The sequence below is a fragment of the Desmodus rotundus genome, chromosome 2 (assembly GCF_022682495.2).
Source record: "Desmodus rotundus isolate HL8 chromosome 2, HLdesRot8A.1, whole genome shotgun sequence".
Classification (NCBI taxonomy): domain Eukaryota; kingdom Metazoa; phylum Chordata; class Mammalia; order Chiroptera; family Phyllostomidae; genus Desmodus; species Desmodus rotundus.
The window spans coordinates 195,430,180-195,449,155 of NC_071388.1; the positions used below are offsets into that span (position 1 = coordinate 195,430,180).

At 58.7% G+C, this 18,976-nt stretch overlaps 1 protein-coding gene across 5 annotated transcripts; it reads left to right on the plus strand.

Annotated features, from left to right (window-relative positions):
* The first annotated feature begins 4,948 nt into the window (after nucleotides 1–4,948).
* On the plus strand, nucleotides 4,949–18,626 carry SLC4A3 (solute carrier family 4 member 3). 5 transcript variants are annotated; one of them, XM_024563854.3, is made up of 23 exons: nucleotides 4,951–5,209; nucleotides 5,376–5,519; nucleotides 5,854–6,019; nucleotides 6,597–6,877; nucleotides 6,968–7,083; nucleotides 7,513–7,712; nucleotides 9,272–9,420; nucleotides 9,551–9,731; nucleotides 10,194–10,329; nucleotides 10,610–10,793; nucleotides 11,216–11,315; nucleotides 11,776–11,960; nucleotides 12,792–13,017; nucleotides 13,235–13,453; nucleotides 13,804–13,952; nucleotides 14,154–14,348; nucleotides 14,803–15,021; nucleotides 15,335–15,424; nucleotides 15,962–16,128; nucleotides 16,551–16,804; nucleotides 17,152–17,321; nucleotides 17,489–17,662; nucleotides 18,317–18,626. In XM_024563854.3, the coding sequence occupies exons 2-23, from the start codon at nucleotides 5,469–5,471 to the stop codon at nucleotides 18,392–18,394; spliced, it is 3,690 nt and encodes a 1,229-aa protein (XP_024419622.2). In that variant the 5' UTR covers nucleotides 4,951–5,209; nucleotides 5,376–5,468; the 3' UTR covers nucleotides 18,395–18,626. The 5 variants fall into 5 exon arrangements, with proteins under 5 accessions (XP_053775091.1, XP_024419622.2, XP_045054345.2 ...); XM_045198410.2 differs by lacking the exon at nucleotides 4,951–5,209 and adding an exon at nucleotides 6,113–6,240 and having other exon boundaries at nucleotides 5,479–5,519; nucleotides 5,940–6,019; XM_053919116.2 differs by lacking the exon at nucleotides 17,489–17,662 and having other exon boundaries at nucleotides 4,949–5,209.
* Nucleotides 18,627–18,976: the final 350 nt, after the last annotated feature.

The following is an 18,976-nucleotide window of genomic DNA, read 5'->3' on the forward strand; positions in this document are numbered from 1 at the left end:
TGCCCACCGAAGATCCAGTGTGGCATGATGGTCACATAGGAGAACCACAGTGAATTAGATGCAAAAGATTCAGGATTATGCCTTAGTTTTGCAGCTCACTATTTAACCACCAGTAAGTAACTTGCCCCTCCTGGTCCGTGGTGCCTGCATTTACCGTGAGGTTGTGAGGCTGGCTAATCAATAACTTACCCAGTTCACAAAATGGTTGAGTGCGGTGATGTATGTGGAAGTGCTGTGTGAACCTTAAAACATTAAATAAACACTGGTTTAAAAACCCACCTGTTGCCCTGGCTGGCGTGGATCAGTGGGTTGAGCGCCAGCCAGCGAACGGAAAGGTCCCGATTTGATTCCCAGTCGGAACACATGCTTGGGCTCACACGCTGCGGGAATGTGAGCAGGCCGTGGCATGTCTTCCCTTGGCTCTTCCTGTCATTTGATCATCTTGGACTGAGTGACTTCTCTGTCCTCCACAAAAACATTCTTCAGTTTATTAGTTACTATAATTACTTGGTGCACTTGCCTTCGATTCCACAGATGCTTATTGAGCTCTTAAAGTGTGCCAGACTCAATGTGAGAGGAATGGGGGGTTGGGGGTGGCGGATAAGGACAAATCAGACATGCTCCTGCTTTCATGGAGCTTACGGTCCCTTTGAGGGAGAGGAACAAGTCCCCTTGGGGCTGGGTCATGAAGGACACGGATTACAGTAGGAAAATCTCGTAATGATGGCCGTTCTGGAGCACCGGGTCTGTGCTGGTCTTCGTACTAATCATTTTACTGACATTATTGTGCTCAACACAACCCTGAAGGAAAAGCGTGATCTCCGTTGTACAGGGGAGGAAGCTGAACCGGGTTAAGAAAGGTGATTCTCACCCAGAGGATGCTGCATCTCCAACTCAGGCCCTTTCTGGTTTTCCCTGAAACTAGACCTGTTAGAACGTCCACACTGGCTGACCCTCTAGTCCTTTTCGGTCTGTCTCCCTGAGGTGCCGGGTTTCAGGGGTACCCCAGTCGACCAGAAAAACCATCCAGATCCTCAGCGCCCAAGTATCCGTGCAGATCCTGTTCTTCTCTGTCATGGGGCCTCTCCTGGGCTCTTCCTTCTGCCCAAAATGCCCTCCTCTCCTGAGCTCCCCAAGCCTGCCCTACATCGCACAGCGATTCTTAGAGTGTGTCCGTGACTGCGCTACCGAATGTTTTCTGTAACTGGGATTTCTGTAATTTGCTTGCTTGTCTGCAAGCTGCCCAAGGGCCAGGACCATGTCAGGTTTTCCCACTGATGCGTGTACACCCAACCTCTGGTGTAGAGTGTAGAGTGAATGAGTAGGTTTTTGTTCACGCTCTTAGGTGTGCATGAAATACTACTTTGCAACATTTTCAAAACAACCTTTTATTTGATCCCCTCATCCCAGGGGGTTGGTAGGACTCACCCCACTCATTCCCCTTCTGACCCCCCCTTCTTGGGGGAACCTCCTTTTGCTTTGCTCATTGGGGAGGGCAAAGGCTCGCTCCTCTGACCACTGCATCTACTCTTGCTAACCCTTTCTTTTTCCTCCTCTGCAAACCTCCCTCCCCACTCCCCAGAACAACACAATTCAAAGCAGGCTGCTTGCTCAGGTGGAGTTGGGGGAAGAAAGAGAAAGGACATAGCTTCGTATGTCAAAATGTCATCCTAGCCGCAGATAAATCTGTGCTTCTGGAACTAAAAGGTGGGCCCTGCAGGGTGAGAGCCTCCAGGGACAGGCGGCACTGGCCTGAGACGGGCTTTGTTTCAAAGCTGAGTCTGAGTTTACCGAGGGACACAAGGATTACGACAGGACTAACCACAGCGGAGTCACGACAATACTACATAATAACAATGGCATTTATCGAGCACTCACTGCGTGCCAGGCATTGAACTGGTATTTTATGTAGAGTCCACGCGTCTTCTCAACGTCACGTTACCTCTCTTGTAAAAGTAAGGTCTCACCATGAGGCCAGGCAACAGCGAATGACACCGGGCCCTCACTCTCTGGAAAGCGGGGACAAGGGGAGTTCCATGTCAGTCTAATGACAACCTGGGGCTTCTTGAACCCACATCTTACTATCTTGCAGAAGCTCTTTAGCCTGCTAAATTAGGGCTACAAAGGTACAGATAGGCCCATCGGCCAAGGAGTGTCAGACTCTGCCCCGGTGGAGGTAAACGTGGTTCTGACCTGTCTGCTGTTTCAACTGTGAATTTGCATGGGTGGCATCTGGAGGACTTACCACCCTCGTAAGTGGAGTTCCCACTTCTTTCCTGTGTGTGTAGTCATCATTTTTCATACTGCCATTCACCTGAGGGCTTCCCAGCTCTGTACTTGTGTGTGTTTGATTTGTGGTAGTGAAGCTAGCTAACACTTACTGAGCACTTACTATGTGCCAGGCACTGTCCTAGTGCTTTACAGGGTTGAACTTACTTCACTGTTTCCACAAGCCCGTTGTCATCCCTCTCACGCAGGTGGGGAAGGTGAGGCCCAGAAAGGTCATGCGGTTGTCAGGTGGCAGAGCCGGGCTGTGAACTCAGACCGCTTGGCTCCAGACGTCATGCTTAATCCCTTCCCTGTGTGGCCCCTGGCAGCGAAGTGTAGTCTCCTTAAGAAATTCATCCGGGAAGCTTGCGGTGGGGTCGTTCACACTGGACTGGGCTGCGGAGTAAGGTGCGACAGGGATGCTCTGTGCTTCTGCCTTTGCTATCACCTTTCCTGTCACTGTTGAATATCTCCAGGCTCTGAGCTGGGAGCTGACAGGGCAGCCACTGGCACACTTTCTGTCTCTCTCACACACACATGCACACACACACAGCAGCCATCCTTTGTGCACACAAGGAGCATTCTCGGCACAGGAATGAAGACCCCATTGGAACCAGCACTGTGTAGGGGGCTGGAGGCAGTGGGACACCATGGAGAAGCCTCCAGGATGCCAGGAGATCTGCGTTGGAACGATGAAACCAAACACGTCTAAACGGAGGAGCTGCTACCAAACAACTGGCGGCTGTCGGCACCCCGACCCTGAAGGGGAGATGAACTTGGGGGTCTAAGTTCATAGGATCTTTTCACGGGAGATTGCACTTCACCGTCCCACAGGCTAGGAGATAGAGCAAAGGGCTTGCAAGGTGAGAGACCGAAGCTGCTGACTGCGGGAGGCCTGGGGGAGTCCCCAGCTGGGGGGAGCATGGGAGTCTGAGGGTCTCGGGAAGAGCGTGACCTGCAGCAGGGCGTCAGAGGACGAGCCAGGTGGTGTCCATGGGCATCAGTGTCCCCGGCCCAGTTCATGAGGTCCCAGGTTAGCAAGACCCACCTCAGGCTGCATGGTATTAAAGTTGCCGCTGTCTGAATTTACTGGGTAGAAGACAGGGCCTGGGGCCATGTCCAGGTGTAGGAGGTGGACTGAAGACCAGAGGAAATGAAGGCTCCACCCAAACAGCACTCAAAGTGGAGACTTGGAGCCAAATTACCTGGTCAGAGTTGGGGTGACAGGGTCGGGGTGACGTATGATCCTGCAGGGCCGCCATCACGAGGCTAGGGAAAGATCTGTTCCAGGCCTCTCTTCCAGCTTCTGGTAGCTCTTGGCTTGGGGAAGCATAGCTCCAGTCTTCACAGGGCATTCTCCCTGAGTGCATCTGTGTCCAAATTCTCCTTTTTATAAGGACACCAGTCATACTGGAAAAGGAGCCACTCTGTCCCAGCCTGCCCTTAATGTCTGTCAACTGCTATTTCCAAATAAGGTCATGTTTGGAGGTACTGGGGATAAGGACTTCAACATACGAATTTTGGGGAACGCACTTCAACTGATAACAGATGGGTCTCACATTCTGAGATTTGGGGCACAGTTCACCTGCTCTGCTTATACACAGCTGACTCCCACACCGGTGTCTTCACTCAAGACCCTGTGACACAGGGTGGTCGAGCACCCTGTCAGTGAAAGGGGGCTGTGGCTCAGGCAGTCACCTATACACTGATGATTCCCTGATGGCAACCTGCTTCCCAGCTGTGACCTTGGCTGGTTAACAAGCCTCCCTGAACCTTCGTCGTGGGAAGGCTGAGATGAGCCTGGAGAGGGCCTGGCATGCTGCTACCGCATAAAGCAAAAGTGGGCGTTGGATAGATGCTAGCTGTCCGCCCCCTCTGCCCCTTGTGTGGCTCTGAATGTAGAACAATCTTCGTTTGGGCTGGGCTGGGAACCACATGACGGCAGGGGTTGGAGACAGCAAATTACACATCCAAGGTCACAGGGTTGAACTTTACCCCTCATAGAGCTCCATCAGGGCTAGCACCCTTCCCCCCTCCTCCCAGGAGTTGGTTTCCTCTCCTGGGCCTGGCCAGTTCCACCTTCTCTTGCCCATCAGCTCCATCTCCAGTTCTCCGCTGACCTCCTTTTATGTTTTCCTGAGGATTTGGGGGTGCCTTATCGCATGTGATTGCGGGGTTAATGCACATGGCCTTGTGCTAAGTGCTCAGTTTCAATGAGACCCCCAGAGGGTCAAATCCATTAGTTTGGTCCTAAGACCTTTGCCCTTGGAAAAGGAGATGTAACCTCAGGGAGTGGGAGACCAGGGAGAGAGGAATGGAAACAGCCACAGGATCTCAGAGCCCCATGGAACTTTGGAACACCCCTATTCCAGGCCCTGCTGGCCACAGGTGGGGAAACAGAGGCCAAGGTCAAATACTGGGTGGTGCCTGGTGGCAGATGCCCAGCATTTGGGGCTATATTGGGACTGAAGGGAGAGGTGGTGGGTGCTTCCCCATGCTGTGTATTCAGGTTGGAGGGGCTTATGTTTGTGGAGGGGTCACCCCCGCGGCTCTTGAGGGGAGGGGAGGCTAAAAGCAAGATGGGGGAGGGATCTGCCCCAGCAATGTGTGGGATGTCCAGAGAAAGGGCTGGTGGGGTGCTGCGGAGGCTGTGCGTGGGTCCCGTGCGTGGGGCCGGGCCGGCCTGGGGTAGGTGAGTCACCGCACGCCCGCTCCCATTGTGCTGCCCGGCGGCGGCGCGGAGCTGCGGAGCGGAACGCGAGGAGGTGGAGCCGCAGGCTGCGGGCTCCGGCGCCTGCGTCCACCAGGCCCGCCTGGCTCTCCTCCACCCCGGGCATCCCCTGGCTGCCTGGCCCTGCGTGGCGACAGACTCCGGAGCGAGAGTCGGAGAGAGATGGGGCGCGGAGGCCGGCCGGGGCGCCGCACGTCCGGGAGCCCCGAGGTACCGCAGGGCAGGGTGGGGCGGGGCGCAGCGGCCCAGGGCCGGGCCCCAGGGTGCCCCGGGCGTGGCCGGGCCTTGGTTGGGCGCTTGGGCGGGCGGGGCATCGGGCTCTGGAGAGGGGAGCGGACGGCCGTGAGAGGATCCAGACCGTGCCTTCCTCCCCCAGGACTCCCCACTAGGTCCCTGCAGCGCCCCCTTCTTCTCGCCCGGGTCACGCGTCCCTCAGTGAGCAAGAGCCTCCCAAGCCGCCTCCCCGGACATGGCCAACGGAGTGATCCCGCCGCCCGGGGGCGCCTCCCCCCTACCCCAGGTGACTGACGCGTGGGGGTGGGGAATGAGGAGGGCGGGAGATCTCTAAGAGGACAGGGGCGCCCTCTGGCTGACCGTGGGACCCCCGGCTCCAAGATGGAGCTGGGCTAGGCGGTATGGAGAAAGAGGGGTCTTTTGGTATTTTTCAGATCCGTTGTCCCGTTTTCCCAAGCCCAGGGAGCCTGGGGTGCTGACCCTAGCCTGGGGCTCTGGAAGAAGGGGCTGTGGAAGATGGAGCCTGCTGGTCTCCCCTGCCTCTGCCCAGGGCTTGGAGTTGGGTGGGTGTGAGACGTTGATGGGTCAAGGGTCCTTAGGAGAGCTGTCTGAGCCTGCAGGTCCGGGTGCCCTTGGAGGAGCCCCCTCTGAGCCCAGACGTGGAGGAGGAGGAGGATGACCTGGGCAAGACCTTGTCTGTGAGCAGGTTTGGGGACCTCATCAGCAAGCCCCCGGCCTGGGACCCTGAGAAGCCCAGCCGCAGCTACAGCGAGCGGGACTTTGAGTGTGGGTAGCCTGGGGACCCCTAGTGTGGCCGCCCTCACCACCATCACCTTCATTGCCACCATCACCGTGCTCACCACTGGCTTGGTCACCCAGTGCCATCTTGTGCTGGACGCTGTGCTGGACGTTGTGCTGGGCCACCATGCCATGTCAAGTCATTCTGCCTCACTCACCCATCGCCTGTCCACCTGCCAGGGAAGCCGGGTCCCAGTCGCAGGGGAAATGTAGGGACGTGGGTCAAGGCCTCGCTTAGTGACTTCCATTTTCCCCAAGGCTGCCGTACCCCTGGCCCGCCTCTCTCTGCCTCCTCACCTCCTCTTCTGAGCTCTCTGACTTGCCTTCTCCCTCCTTTGCTGCGTCGTGTCCTCCCATTCCCACCACCCCCTCTTCCATGAACCCCATCTCCATTATTCCCGTTCCCCCACTCTACCAGGCCATGCACACAGGTGTTCGGGGGAGCCTGGCTCTGGAGGAAGGGCTAGGGTGCCCTTGTTTGAGCTAGAATAAAGTGTGTGTCCCTAGGGTGGTGTGGGGTCCCCATCTGCTGTGGGGGCCCCAACTGACCCTCCTGTACCCCCAGTTCACCGGCATACATCCCACCACACTCACCACCCGCTTTCGGCGCGCCTGCCTCCGCCCCACAAGCTGCGGCGACTGCCCCCTGCCTCTGCCCGGCAAACCAGGAGGAAGAAGAAGGAGAAAACCTCTGCTGCCCCCTCCGAGGGGACCCCTCCCATCCAGGAGGAAGGGGGAGCCGGGATGGAGGAGGAAGAGGAGGAGGAGGAAGAAGAGGAAGAGGCAGGGGAATCTGAGGCAGAACCTGTGGAGCCCCCACCCTCAGGGTCCCCACAGAAAGCAAAGGTAGGAGTCTGCCCCTGAGGGTGGGCTGGTTGCTCAAAGTGCAGAGTGTCTGGTTTGGGGAGGGGCCCAGGACGTGTCTTTTGTCCACAGTTCTCTATTGGAAGTGACGAGGATGACAGTCCCAGCCTCTCTGGAAGGGCTGCCTTCACCAAGCCCCTGTCCTCAGGGGCTCCTCGCTCTGACAAGAGTCCCCAACACTCGGTCAGGTACTGGCCTTCAGCCCAGCTCAGAGGAGGTCCCGGGCTCCTGCCTGATTCCAGGGAATGTGTCCTCCTCTGACCCCAGAGAAGGGAAGAGGAGAGGAGATGAGAGGGGCAGAGGAGGTGGGGAGCGGGGGCCCTCTCTGTCCACATGATTGGCAGGGAGGAATCAGAGGGCCAAGAGGGGAAGATTCCTCCAGGAGAGAGGGTGTCGGAATGAAGAGGAGGGTGGAAATGGAGAGGAAGGGGACCAGTGCAATGGGACACGAGGGTGGCGGTGAGCTTTATCCTCTGCCCAGGAGGAAGGGGCCTGTGTCTAGTGCCCAGAGGGCCACTCCAGGCCTTGTCCTGAGCTGGAGGCAAAGGAACTCCCTAACCTGGTCCATCTCCACTGTGACTTCTTGTCAAGTCCAAGGCTGCCTGTTGCCTCCTCAGCTCCCCCAGCCCCCGGGCCCGGGCCTCCCGAGTCGCTGGGGAGAAGAGCCGGCCCTGGAGCCCATCAGCCAGCTATGATCTTCGGGAGCGGCTCTGCCCAGGCAGTGCCCTGGGCAGCCTGGGTGGCCCAGAGCAGCAGGTGCCCACTGACGAGGCGGAGGCCCAGATGTTGGGCTCTGCGGACCTGGATGACATGAAAAGTGAGTGACACCCTGTGGCAGCCCCCGTGGCCCACTCCTGTGAGCGCTGAGCCTGTGAGGGACCTTGGAGAGGCTCGGTGTTCGCCCCTACCCAGGGCTGAGCCACCCTCTGCAGTATCCCTGTCTGCTAGAATGTGGCTAGTGATGGGGGCTCATTACCTCTGGTTTCCAGAGCTGAGATTTTCCTTCATGACACCTCTGCCCTTCTGTCCTGATTCTGTCCTCTGAGTCACCCCCAGAATAAGGAAGCCCCCCTTCTCCTAGTGTTTGGAGATACCATTCTATCTCCGTCCTCTTCTCGAGGTGGACTCTTTTCAAACCAGAGCCCTGAGTCGGAGCCACTGTGCCAGGCCCTGCTTCTCTCTGTGTCGGGGCCTGCCCCCTCCCTCCTGACCCACCACCCTTGGCCAGCCCTGGCTGTGATCTCGGCACATTCTTTCCATCTTATCAGGCCCTGGTTTCTGTGCCACCTGTCATCACCCATGGGGCTCTGTGCCCAGGCCAGAGGCATCACTGACCCCGCCTTCCTCCCCCCTAGAACCAGCGTGTGGGCGGGGGTGGGAAGGAGGGCTTGAGCTCAATACGTCATGGAAAGTTGCCAGGGCCTGAGGACAGGGACAGGAACAATCCGATGGTGGCAGCAGTGGTGGTGGTGGAATGGGGGGGGTTAGGGGTGGGTATGTTTACAGACCTGGGGTAAGGGCTGACAGCAGCCGGGAGCCATCCTGGGGATGTGGGGAGTCGGGGTTGAGAGGCCCAGCCATCCCCAGCTCTGGCTGGACAAAGGCCACTCCTGTCCAGTCTGCCATCTCTTAGGAGAGCTGGAGCTCTGGGAGGGAGCAGGGGCTGGGGCCTTGGCCACTGCCCGGGAATGACGAGCCCGCTGGAGGAGGTCACAGCACCCGATGGGGCCCTGAGCCCTGGGCTTCGGGATGCTGAGGGCCAGGGACCTGGGAGGGCTCCAGCTCTCGGCCCTCGAGACTCACTGGCCTCAGAGGACTTAGAGATGTTTGTGCTGGCCCTTGAGGACTGTGACCTGTGGGAGTCTGCCAGGGATCCGCTGAGCCCCATGGCAGGGGGACCAGCTTGTGAGTAAATGGGCTGCTACTGCCTTTTCCCAGCTGCTGGCCTAGAAGGGGCAGGCAGGGAGGAAGGGAGGGAGGAGCTGCCCGAATCTGCCTGCACCTGTGGGTTGGACACCGGTGCTGAGAGAGGGCTCAGGGAAAGTGCTGGGGGCTTGGGGCCTGGTGACTCACTGTGGGTCCCGACACTCCAGAGTGAGAGGCAGTGGCCGTGGCAAGGCCTGTGGGCTGAGTTGGAGTCTGTCTTTTTATTGTGGCTTGGCTAGTGGTCCCCTGTGTGACTTTGGGCTAGTCTTTCCTCCTTTCTGGGCCTTAGTCTTCTTATCTATGAAATAGCCACATTGGACAAGTAGTCCGTTGGTGTAACCCCTGGGTGACTGTGGACTGGCTGGGCAGAGCAGGGTGCTGGAGGGGCTGGCCATGACCTGAAGACCCCGAGGTAGACCCCTGGGACTGCTAAGCCCACCTCCTCTGCAGGTCACCGGCTTGAGGACAACCCTGGCGTGCGGCGGCACTTAGTGAAGAAGCCGTCTCGAACACAGGGCGGGAGGGGCAGCCCCAGTGGCCTGGCCCCCATCCTGCGCAGGAAGAAGAAGAAGAAGCAGCTAGACCGGAGGCCTCATGAGGTGCAGGACCCAAGGGGGTGGGCCTGCAGCCTCCTCTCGCCTCTGCTCCCCAGAGCCTCCCTTTCCCTTCCTTTCCTCCTTGCCCCGTCTCCACTGCCCACCTGGCCCCTACCTTTGGCGTCCACCCCAGGTGTTTGTGGAGCTGAATGAGCTGATGCTGGATCGCAGCCAGGAGCCCCACTGGCGGGAGACGGCACGCTGGATCAAGTTTGAGGAGGACGTGGAGGAAGAGACAGAGCGCTGGGGGAAGCCCCACGTGGCCTCACTCTCCTTCCGCAGCCTTCTGGAGCTCAGGAGGACCATCGCCCAGGGTAGGGGCCCTGAAGGCCTGGCCCTGGGGCTGTGCACACTCTTCCCAGACTGCAGAGCCTGTGCCAGGCTGCCCGGCTCCGGGGGACTACTCCCTGGAGTCCTGGGCCCAGATGAGGTCTGACTGCCGCTTTGGGGATGTGGAATCCAACTGCCTGCACAGCAGTGAGCTCTGAGGGGCAGAGCTGTGCCCTGGGACCTGGCCCTGTACCTGGGGCACAGTGGACGGCAGTCCATGTGGGTGAAACCAACAGATGCCTCCCTTCCTGGGGTGAAGAGGGGCCACGTCCTCCTTCCATGCTCCGTTTTTCACAACCTGGCTGGGCTGTGGCCGCGTGGGATTGTGTATCTGCATGCATGCATGCCCTGGGTGCATGTTTGTCTGCCTGGGCGGGCTTGGCAGCTGGGGGGTGGCTTTTTCCTATCTGATGGGACTGTGTCCCCTCCTCTGCCTGTGCCCCTAGGAGCTGCCCTCCTGGACCTGGAGCAGACCACTCTGCCAGGCATTGCACACCTCGTGGTGGAGACCATGATTGTGTCTGACCAGATCCGGCCAGAGGACAGGGCCAGCGTCCTGCGCACCCTGCTACTGAAGCACAGGTGCCAGGGTGGGGTGCCCAGGAGGGGGCCTCCTGGTTCAGCTGTCCCTCCAGGATCACAGGCTCTCCTGTGTGTGTTTCCAGCCTATGCTTGAGTACCCTGAGTGATGGGGAGCTCATTCCTGGCTCACCTTTGGACAGTACCAACCGTTAGAAGGTTCTTTCTTCCACTGAGGCTGAGGGATAGAGGCCCTGACCCTTCATTTCTCACTTCCTTACCACCTCAGTCCACTGAGAGCCTCTCCTCCTAACCTGCCTCTCCTCCTTTGCCTTTTCCGCAGCCACCCCAACGATGACAAGGACAGTGGCTTCTTTCCCCGAAACACGTCCAGCTCCAGCGTGAACTCGGTCCTGGGGAACCACCACCCCACTCCCAGTCATGGCCCTGACGGGGCAGTGCCTACCATGGCTGATAACCTGGGGGAGCCAGCCCCACTCTGGCCTCACGACCCTGATGCCAAGGAGGTCAGTCACCTTACTCTGACTTGGGGTTGGGGAGCGGGAGGGCTTGCGGTTTCAACAGAGGCCGCTGACTCTTCCTTGAGTGGGTCAGGAAGGTGGGATACCTGGCACTGTACTAGGCCTGTGGGGGGATTTCTGGGGGGCACCGACTCTGGAGAAACAAGAGGGTTAAATGGGAGGATGTAGCAGGCCTAGGAGAGCCATTTAAAGAAGATAAGGCTGGGGTGGTCATGGTGGGCTCAGAGAAGGGGTTCCCTCCTGATGTAGGGCACATCACCAGCAGTCCCTTCCTTGACTGGGACGGGAGAAAGCAGGACCCAGATCCAGGGGTGGGAGGGCAGAGTCCAGGGCTGGAGCAAGGGAAAGGAGGGCCTGCCACGGCCTCCGGTCTGGGTCCCAGCCCTATTCCAGTTCTGCGTCCTCAGAAGCCCCTCCACCTGCCTGGGGGAGACGGTCACCGGGGGAAAAGCCTGAAGCTGCTGGAGAAGATTCCTGAAGATGCTGAGGCTACTGTGGTGCTCGTGGGTAAGAACGGATGGGCGCTGGGGGCAGGGGCACGGGGGTCTCCACAGCCTCCACTGGGGTCTGCTTGTCTTGAGCTCTGGCCTGCAGGCTGCCTCTTCCTTCCCTACCCTGGCCCCCACCTGTACCTCCCAACCTGTCTTGGCTCCAGCCCTTTCTTCCCCTGTCCTCTGCCTGCTTCCTTTCAGTCGTCGGCTCTGTGGGACAACTGCTAATCCATATAGTGCCTTTGTGAGAATTAGAAAAAAGCACCCCTTCTTTACGACCCCTAATTTCCATCTGTTGGTAATTGTGATAAACACACAAACATATAAACAGGGAGAATAAGTCTCCTTTCAGATGGGGTTTCTTTACGCAGAGCACACCCTGCCCCACCGTAGTATGTGATGGCTAAGACTTCCCCTCCAGGGCCTGCCTGGGCCACTCCCCTGCACCCAGCACCCTGTGCCTTATTCTCCCCCAGGCTGTGTGCCTTTCTTGGAGCAGCCAGCAGCAGCCTTCGTGCGGCTGAACGAGGCTGTACTCTTGGAGTCCGTGCTCGAGGTCCCGGTGCCTGTTCGCTTCCTTTTCGTGATGCTGGGGCCCAGCCATACCAGCACTGACTACCATGAGCTCGGGCGTTCCATCGCCACCCTCATGTCTGACAAGGTTGGTCCTACAGCCTGTGGGCTGGGCACTCAAGGCCTGTCCCCCCAGGCTCCCCTCATTCCCTGTCTCTCCCCCTGTCCCCAGGGCACCCATGGGTGGAGGCCCGCCTGGGTGGAGGCAGTGCTTGGGAGTGGTGGGGAGGGCTTTTGGCCGAGGGGAGAGGAGGGAGTCCCTGCAGCTGGGGCTATGGGAGAGGGAGGTGGGAGCAGGGGAGACGCAGCCCAGACCTCCAGGTTTTGAGTGTGATGTGAGACTCAAACGGGTTGATGTGTGGGTCTTTGCTGTGGCTTCTCCTGGGCTTGGACAGGAGTGTGATGTTTGAAATATGGGGCCTGGCACAAATAACGCCCCTTGTTTATTACAAAATCATAAGCATGTCATTCTGTAATGTAACACTATCCCACTCAAGCACACCATATGACATTTGAGGTGAAATGTTCAAACTAAAATCTTAAATTATTACACCCATATTATTACTCTACCAACTGCACTCAAGCAGGCCTTACTTCTGTTGGACCCTGTGTTCACCAACCAAGAAGATGTGTCTACTCTTCATTCCGAGAGGCCCTGGAGGCCTCTGCACTGCCGGGGGTTAGCCCTGCGTGGTTTTGTTGTGGAAAACCCTGAAGGCTCCCAGGGGAATAGAGGGCAGGCACTTGGAGGCGCAGGGTTCAGCCTGTGGCTGCCAGCCCGCCAGGAGGGAAGGCCCCTGAGTCAGAACATTGACACTGGACTTGGCCTGTGTGTGGCTGAATGTCCTAACACCCCCTCCCTGAAGCCCCCTCTCAGGAGCTCCCTGGGTTGGCTTAGCCCCTGCTTTCCTGCCCCCAGCTGTTTCACGAGGCTGCCTACCAGGCAGACGACCGGCAGGACCTCCTGAGCGCCATCAGCGAGTTCCTGGACGGCAGCATCGTTATCCCTCCCTCGGAGGTGGAGGGCCGTGACCTGCTGCGCTCTGTGGCTGCCTTCCAGCGCGAGCTGCTGAGGAAGCGGAGGGAGCGAGAGCAGACCAAGGTTGAGATGAGCGCCCAGGGAGGCTACGTGGCCCCTGGGAAAGGTTAGACCCTTTGGGGCCCAGAGCCACCCCTTCCTCACCCTCGCCCTAGGCTCCCCGACACAGCTTCTGAGACCACGACTCCAGCCCCATCCTGGCTCTCAGAGTCCTGTGTCTGGTCTCTACCCCAGACCTCTGCCCCCTGGGCCCGACTGGGAAGGATTGAGGGTCTCCAAGTGGGAGGGAGTGGTCTGTGTTCCAGCAGCCCCTTGTTCCCCAGAGCTGTCAGTGGAACTGGGGGGCTCTGAGGCGACCCCTGAAGACGACCCCCTGCAGCGGACTGGCTCGGTGTTCGGAGGGCTTGTCCGGGACGTGAAGCGCCGGTACCCACACTACCCCAGCGACCTGCGGGATGCCCTGCACTCCCAGTGCGTGGCCGCCGTGCTCTTTATCTACTTCGCTGCCCTCAGCCCTGCCATCACCTTCGGGGGGCTGCTAGGTGAGGGGGGGCCGAGAGGTCAGGGGGCTCGGTGTCACCTGCAGGTTCCTGGGTCCGGGTGTCCCAGTGATCGCTTTAGGAGCTTATGGGTGTGAGGGGGTAGTCTCCAGTGTGACCGCCCTGAGCTGCTGGGGCAGGGGAGTCCAGGGGTCACTTTTGGGGGCTATCAAGTGAAAAGAGGTGGAGGATTCCATGATCACCTCGGTGGGGGGGCGGGCGGGAGGGACCCTGTGTATTGCTCTGGGGGACTGCCCCTTTCTTGGGTCCCCAGGTTAGGGTAAGCTAGATGAGGCAGAATGGCCAGGTAGAAGCCAGGCCAGGGCCATGCCGCTGACGCCTGCCCTCCCCAGGGGAGAAGACTGAAGGGCTGATGGGTGTGTCTGAGCTGATCGTGTCCACGGCTGTGCTGGGTGTCCTCTTCTCTCTGCTGGGGGCCCAGCCGCTGCTTGTGGTTGGCTTCTCAGGGCCACTGCTGGTCTTTGAAGAAGCCTTCTTTAAGGTGACAGCCCTGCCCTGCTCCTCCCCAGGGATCACCTGCCCCTCTCCTGTCTCTCCCCCCTCTCCCAGCCCAGGTGATAGGTCCCTGCTGTCTGTCCCTCATCCCCCTTGGAGGTAACCTTCCCTCCTCCCTCCACCCCATGGGGCCCTGATGTCCAGGGCAGACTTCTGTGGGTGACCACCCCGCCCTCCTGGCCACCAGTTCTGCCAATCCCAGGACCTGGAGTACCTCACCGGCCGGGTGTGGGTTGGCCTCTGGCTGGTGGTCTTCGTCATTGCTCTGGTGGCCGCTGAGGGCAGCTTCCTGGTCCGCTACATCTCGCCTTTCACCCAGGAGATCTTCGCCTTCCTCATCTCTCTCATTTTCATCTACGAGACCTTCCACAAGCTCTACAAGGTGGAGGTCCAGAGAGGTCTTGGGGGCAGGGCAGGTGTAGATGCAGGTGGGCAGCACCCTGGGGAGAGGAGCATGGGAGGGGGCAGCATGGAGACTTGGAGGCGGAGGGCCTGAGGAGGGGGGCTCTGTTGGGTGTAGGGACAGGGGGGCGAGGACAACCTGGGTTAGGTCTGAGCTGAAGGGGAAGAAGTCAAACCCATGGGTATTGCTCAGAACTCCAGGATTCATCTGCGTAAATACGTGAAGAAGTGGTCACTGTCAGCACTATGGGGCTCGGTGTCCCTGGGTCCCCTTTTGTAGAGGGGTGTGTATGTGTTGGAGCTAGATGTCCTGTGTTACCGTTGCCTGGTTGGTTGGCGAGGGGCCAGCCTTCTCCCTTGCAGGTGTACTGATGGTGATGAAATCAGGGTCACCTGCCCAGGTGAGCACTAAGACACCCTTGTAACCCACACAGGTGTTCATGGAGCACCCACTGCTGCCATTCTACCCCCCTGAGGGGGCATTGGAGGCTCGGCTGGACCTGAATGGGAGCGCTCTGCCGCCCACTGAGGGGCCACCGGGCCCGAGGAACCAGCCCAACACAGCTCTGCTGTCGCTCATCCTCATGCTTGGGACCTTCCTCATCGCCTTCTTTCTACGCAAGTTCAGGAACAGCCGCTTCCTGGGTGGCAAGGTATGTAGTTGGCAGGAGTGTGGGACTCCCTTAGTTCCTACTGTCACTGCCAGACACTGCTCCAGAGATGGGCTGCCCCTTCTCCTGGTCAACGCATGGACCTAAAACAAGTCTGGGTAGCCGCAGTCCTATTAGAAGCCTTGAGAAGTCTAATCAGAAGAGGAATGCCCGCCTGGGCTGGCCGGCACCCATGGGGTTTAAAGGGACAGATTGGGGAACTTCCTGAACCAGCTCAGACCCAAGAGAGCTTGGGGGTAATAAGCCCCTGCTGGCCTCCTGATCCTCACCCCTGCCTCTGCTCCCTTCTCCTAAGGCCCGCCGCATCATTGGGGATTTTGGCATCCCCATCTCCATTCTGGTGATGGTCCTGGTGGATTATTCCATCACAGACACCTACACACAGGTGAGTAAGCCCCGGCCCCCTCTAGCGTCTGGTTCTTGCCCCAGGGCCTTGGGAGGCAGGCTATGACACGTCCCCATTGCCTCAGCAGCCAAGATCAGGGCTGGAACCCAGCTTTCCTAGTAGAGGGGCAGTGACCTGCTGGGGCCACACTGGGATGGATGGGCTGGGGTTTCAGAAGCAGGCATGTGGTCCCGCTGAGGAGGCCACCCAGGGGGTCTGAGGCCATGTGTGACCCTTAGGCAAGAGTCCTGGAGGAGCAGGTATGGGGCTGGGAGCAGAATGACAGGTGCCCCACAGCAGGTTTCCTGGCAGTTCTGGGGATCTGGGAGAAGGTATGCCATGCCTCTACCCTATACCAAACCCTTAGAGGGACAGCAACTTTGGAGGATGCAAAACTAATTCCCCCCAAACCTGTTCACACACCAATTCCCAGAGCCCTGGTGCTGGGGACACACAGCTTGGTGGGAGCAGCTGCTGCATCGGTTCCTAGCATGGGGCACAGGGTCCTTGAACCCCATCTTCCTTCTGGCCACACAGAAGCTGACAGTGCCCACAGGGCTCTCGGTGACCTCCCCCCATAAGCGCACGTGGTTTATCCCGCCTCTGGGCAGTGCCCGTCCTTTCCCGCCCTGGATGATGGTGGCAGCTGCTGTCCCCGCCCTCCTGGTCCTCATCCTGATCTTCATGGAGACCCAGATCACTGCGTGAGAGGGCTGGGGGACCCTGGCGACGAGTGGAGAGTGGTGGGGCTGGCGGCAAGGGGGACAGTCTCCCGTGGGGGCTTGGACACGTGTCAAGTGCAGGGTGGCACTTGACAGTTGTCCGCACACTCGGGAGGCTCGTGTTCCCTCTCAGTGATGCTCACGTTCTCTCGTTCTGGTTAAACCACGATAGCGTGGTGAGATCTGGCATCTGGCTTCTGTGGTGTTTCCAACATCTACAGTGTAGGAATTTGGCTCAAATTTGCTTACATGTGAGAACTTTAATCTGGGAACTTGACAGAGGAAGCTGACAGGTCCCCGGAAGAGCTCTTCTCTGCCTGTGCTTCCCCCACCACCCCACCCATGCTGTGTGAGCCAGGCCGACTGCTGGGCCGACTCCCCCGCCATTCATCCTCTCCCTGTAGGCTTATTGTCAGCCAGAAGGCGCGGAGGCTGCTCAAAGGCTCCGGCTTCCACTTGGACCTGCTTCTGATTGGCTCCCTGGGGGGACTTTGTGGGCTGTTTGGGTTGCCGTGGCTCACAGCTGCCACCGTCCGCTCAGTCACCCATGTCAATGCCCTGACCGTTATGCGCACCGCCATTGCACCTGGAGACAAGCCCCAGATCCAGGAGGTGCGGGAGCAGAGGGTCACCGGTGTGCTCATCTCCAGCCTCGTGGGTGAGAGCGTCCACCTTGCAGGGCCCTGGCCCCTGCCCCACAGACTTGCCTTCTTGGACCCCAAGGCCTAAAATCAACTTTCTATTCCAGGCTTGGCCCAGGTCCCTTCTAATCTCCACATGTGGCCTGTCTAGCCCCTGCCCTGCCCTCCAGCCCTGCTTCTTGACCCTCCATAAGTCCCCTTTTCCAAAGTCCTTTCCTGGTTCTCTGTCCTGCTCCATCTTCTCTTGTTAATGGTGATGAGGCCCAGCTCATCAGCTGGATGGTCCACGTCCCCTCCCCACCAGGCCTGTCTGTCCGCACAGGAGTGTCCGAGGGGTCAGGTAGGTCTGTGTCATCTCCTCCAGGCCTGTCCATCGTCATGGGGGCTGTCCTGCGCCAGATCCCATTAGCTGTGCTCTTTGGGATTTTCCTGTACATGGGAGTCACGTCACTGTCTGGTATCCAGCTGTCCCGGCGTCTGTTGCTCATCCTCATGCCAGCAAAACACCATCCCGAGGAGCCCTATGTGACCAAGGTGTGGCCAGGAAGCGTGGAAGTGGGGAGGTGGGTGATGGGGAGAGGGTCCGAGGGGTCCCTGGGCCAGACACGGACAGGATGACAATGACGATAAGTTGGGACTTGGGGAGCCAAGTCCTCAGAGATGTGGGTGGGAGTGTGGTGAGACCTGATGCCTGTTCCCAGGTGAAGACGTGGCGGATGCACCTGTTCACCTGCATCCAGCTGGGATGCATCGCACTGCTCTGGGTGGTCAAGTCCACAGCGGCTTCACTCGCCTTTCCCTTCCTGTTGCTGCTCACGGTGCCTCTGAGGCGTTGCCTTCTGCCCCGGCTTTTCCAGGACAGAGAGCTGCAGGCGGTACGGGGTTGAGCTAGGGGCAGCGTCAGGGTGGACGGGGCCTGGAATCAGGGAGACCTGGGTTCCAGTCTCTGCTGCGCCGCCTGCTGGTTGTGTGACTGTCCACATGTTACCTGACCTGAAATCTTACTTGCATCTATGTAATGGGGCTAATGGGGTTTCTGTGAGACTTAGTCTAATCTGGGTAAAGCACTGAGTATGACGGTTGTGGTGTGAGCAAGCACAAGGCTGCTGCAGACAGCTGTGCAGGCTGTGCGTTGAACAGAAGCGCATAGCTGAGGGATGAGTAGGGTGGGGGGGTGCTGAAATCCATCTGAGCCCTATTTTTGTCATCTAGAGGAAAGGACGTCTTTTTGCAAATCACCCACCCAAACACGGTCTACAGAGGTATACCGCAAGAGCTAGGAGTGGCCCCAAGAAAGTCCTTCACATGTGGTGTCATGAGTCTTGTTATTAGGAGCTGCCACTGGAGGTGGTGGGGAGTATGAGGTTTTGGCTGAAGGGAAGTGCTTCGATCTGGGGTCACAGTTCCTTCAGACAGTGAGGGCTGGGAAGGTCTGGGAGCCATGAGGGCTGCTGGCCAAGGGAGGAGCTGGGGAACCGTGGGGCTGAGTCAGCATCCCTGCCTCTGCTGACCTTCTGCTCCTCCTACAGCTGGACTCGGAAGATGCCGAACCAAACTTCGACGAGGATGGGCAGGATGAGTACAACGAGCTGCACATGCCTGTGTGATCCTCTGACACCTTAGTGACTGACGCCCGGGGCACATCAGAGCCCAGCTCCAGGGCCAGTGGGCCCCTCATGACCCAAAGACGTGCCTGGAACCACGATGATGCTGCAGCCGGAGGGGCCCTTGGACTCTGTCTGAGGCTCTGACCCTGTCTCATCCAGGTCCTCTCTCAGACCAGACCGGCACAGGCTTTGAGCTCATTATAACCACACCCCTTGTCTTGTGTTTGCCTCACTTTCTTGGTTCCTTGTCTGGTTTCTTAGGTCATATTTATCTATCTGGAATTGGAAGAATTGGAAGAATTCAATTCTCAGGGTCATCAAAACCGGAGAAGAGGGTTGAGGCAAGGACAGAATTCTTGGGGGAAAGGGAGGATCAAGACCACAGAAGGTCAGAACTAGGCCTTATCACCCCCTGGAGCCCCTCAAGTGCAGCAGAGGAGCCCTGGCTCAAGGTCTGGCTCAAGGTCACATGCCTTTAATCCAGCCCTTGTTTAGAAGGGTGAGTGGGGGAGGGGAGGAGGTGGTTGCTCACTTTAGCCACCAGGGAAATCCGCGCTTGCCCAGTGGCTGTGGAGTTACAGA

Coding starts and splice junctions, on each gene's coding strand:
- SLC4A3 (XM_024563854.3), top strand. CDS start 5,469: ATGGCCAACGGAGTGATCCCGCCGCCCGGGGGCGCCTCCCCCCTACCC. Junction 7,084..7,512: donor AGTCCCCAACACTCGGTCAG/GTACTGGCCTTC, acceptor TTGCCTCCTCAG/CTCCCCCAGCCCCCGGGCCC. Junction 13,953..14,153: donor TTGAAGAAGCCTTCTTTAAG/GTGACAGCCCTG, acceptor CCTGGCCACCAG/TTCTGCCAATCCCAGGACCT.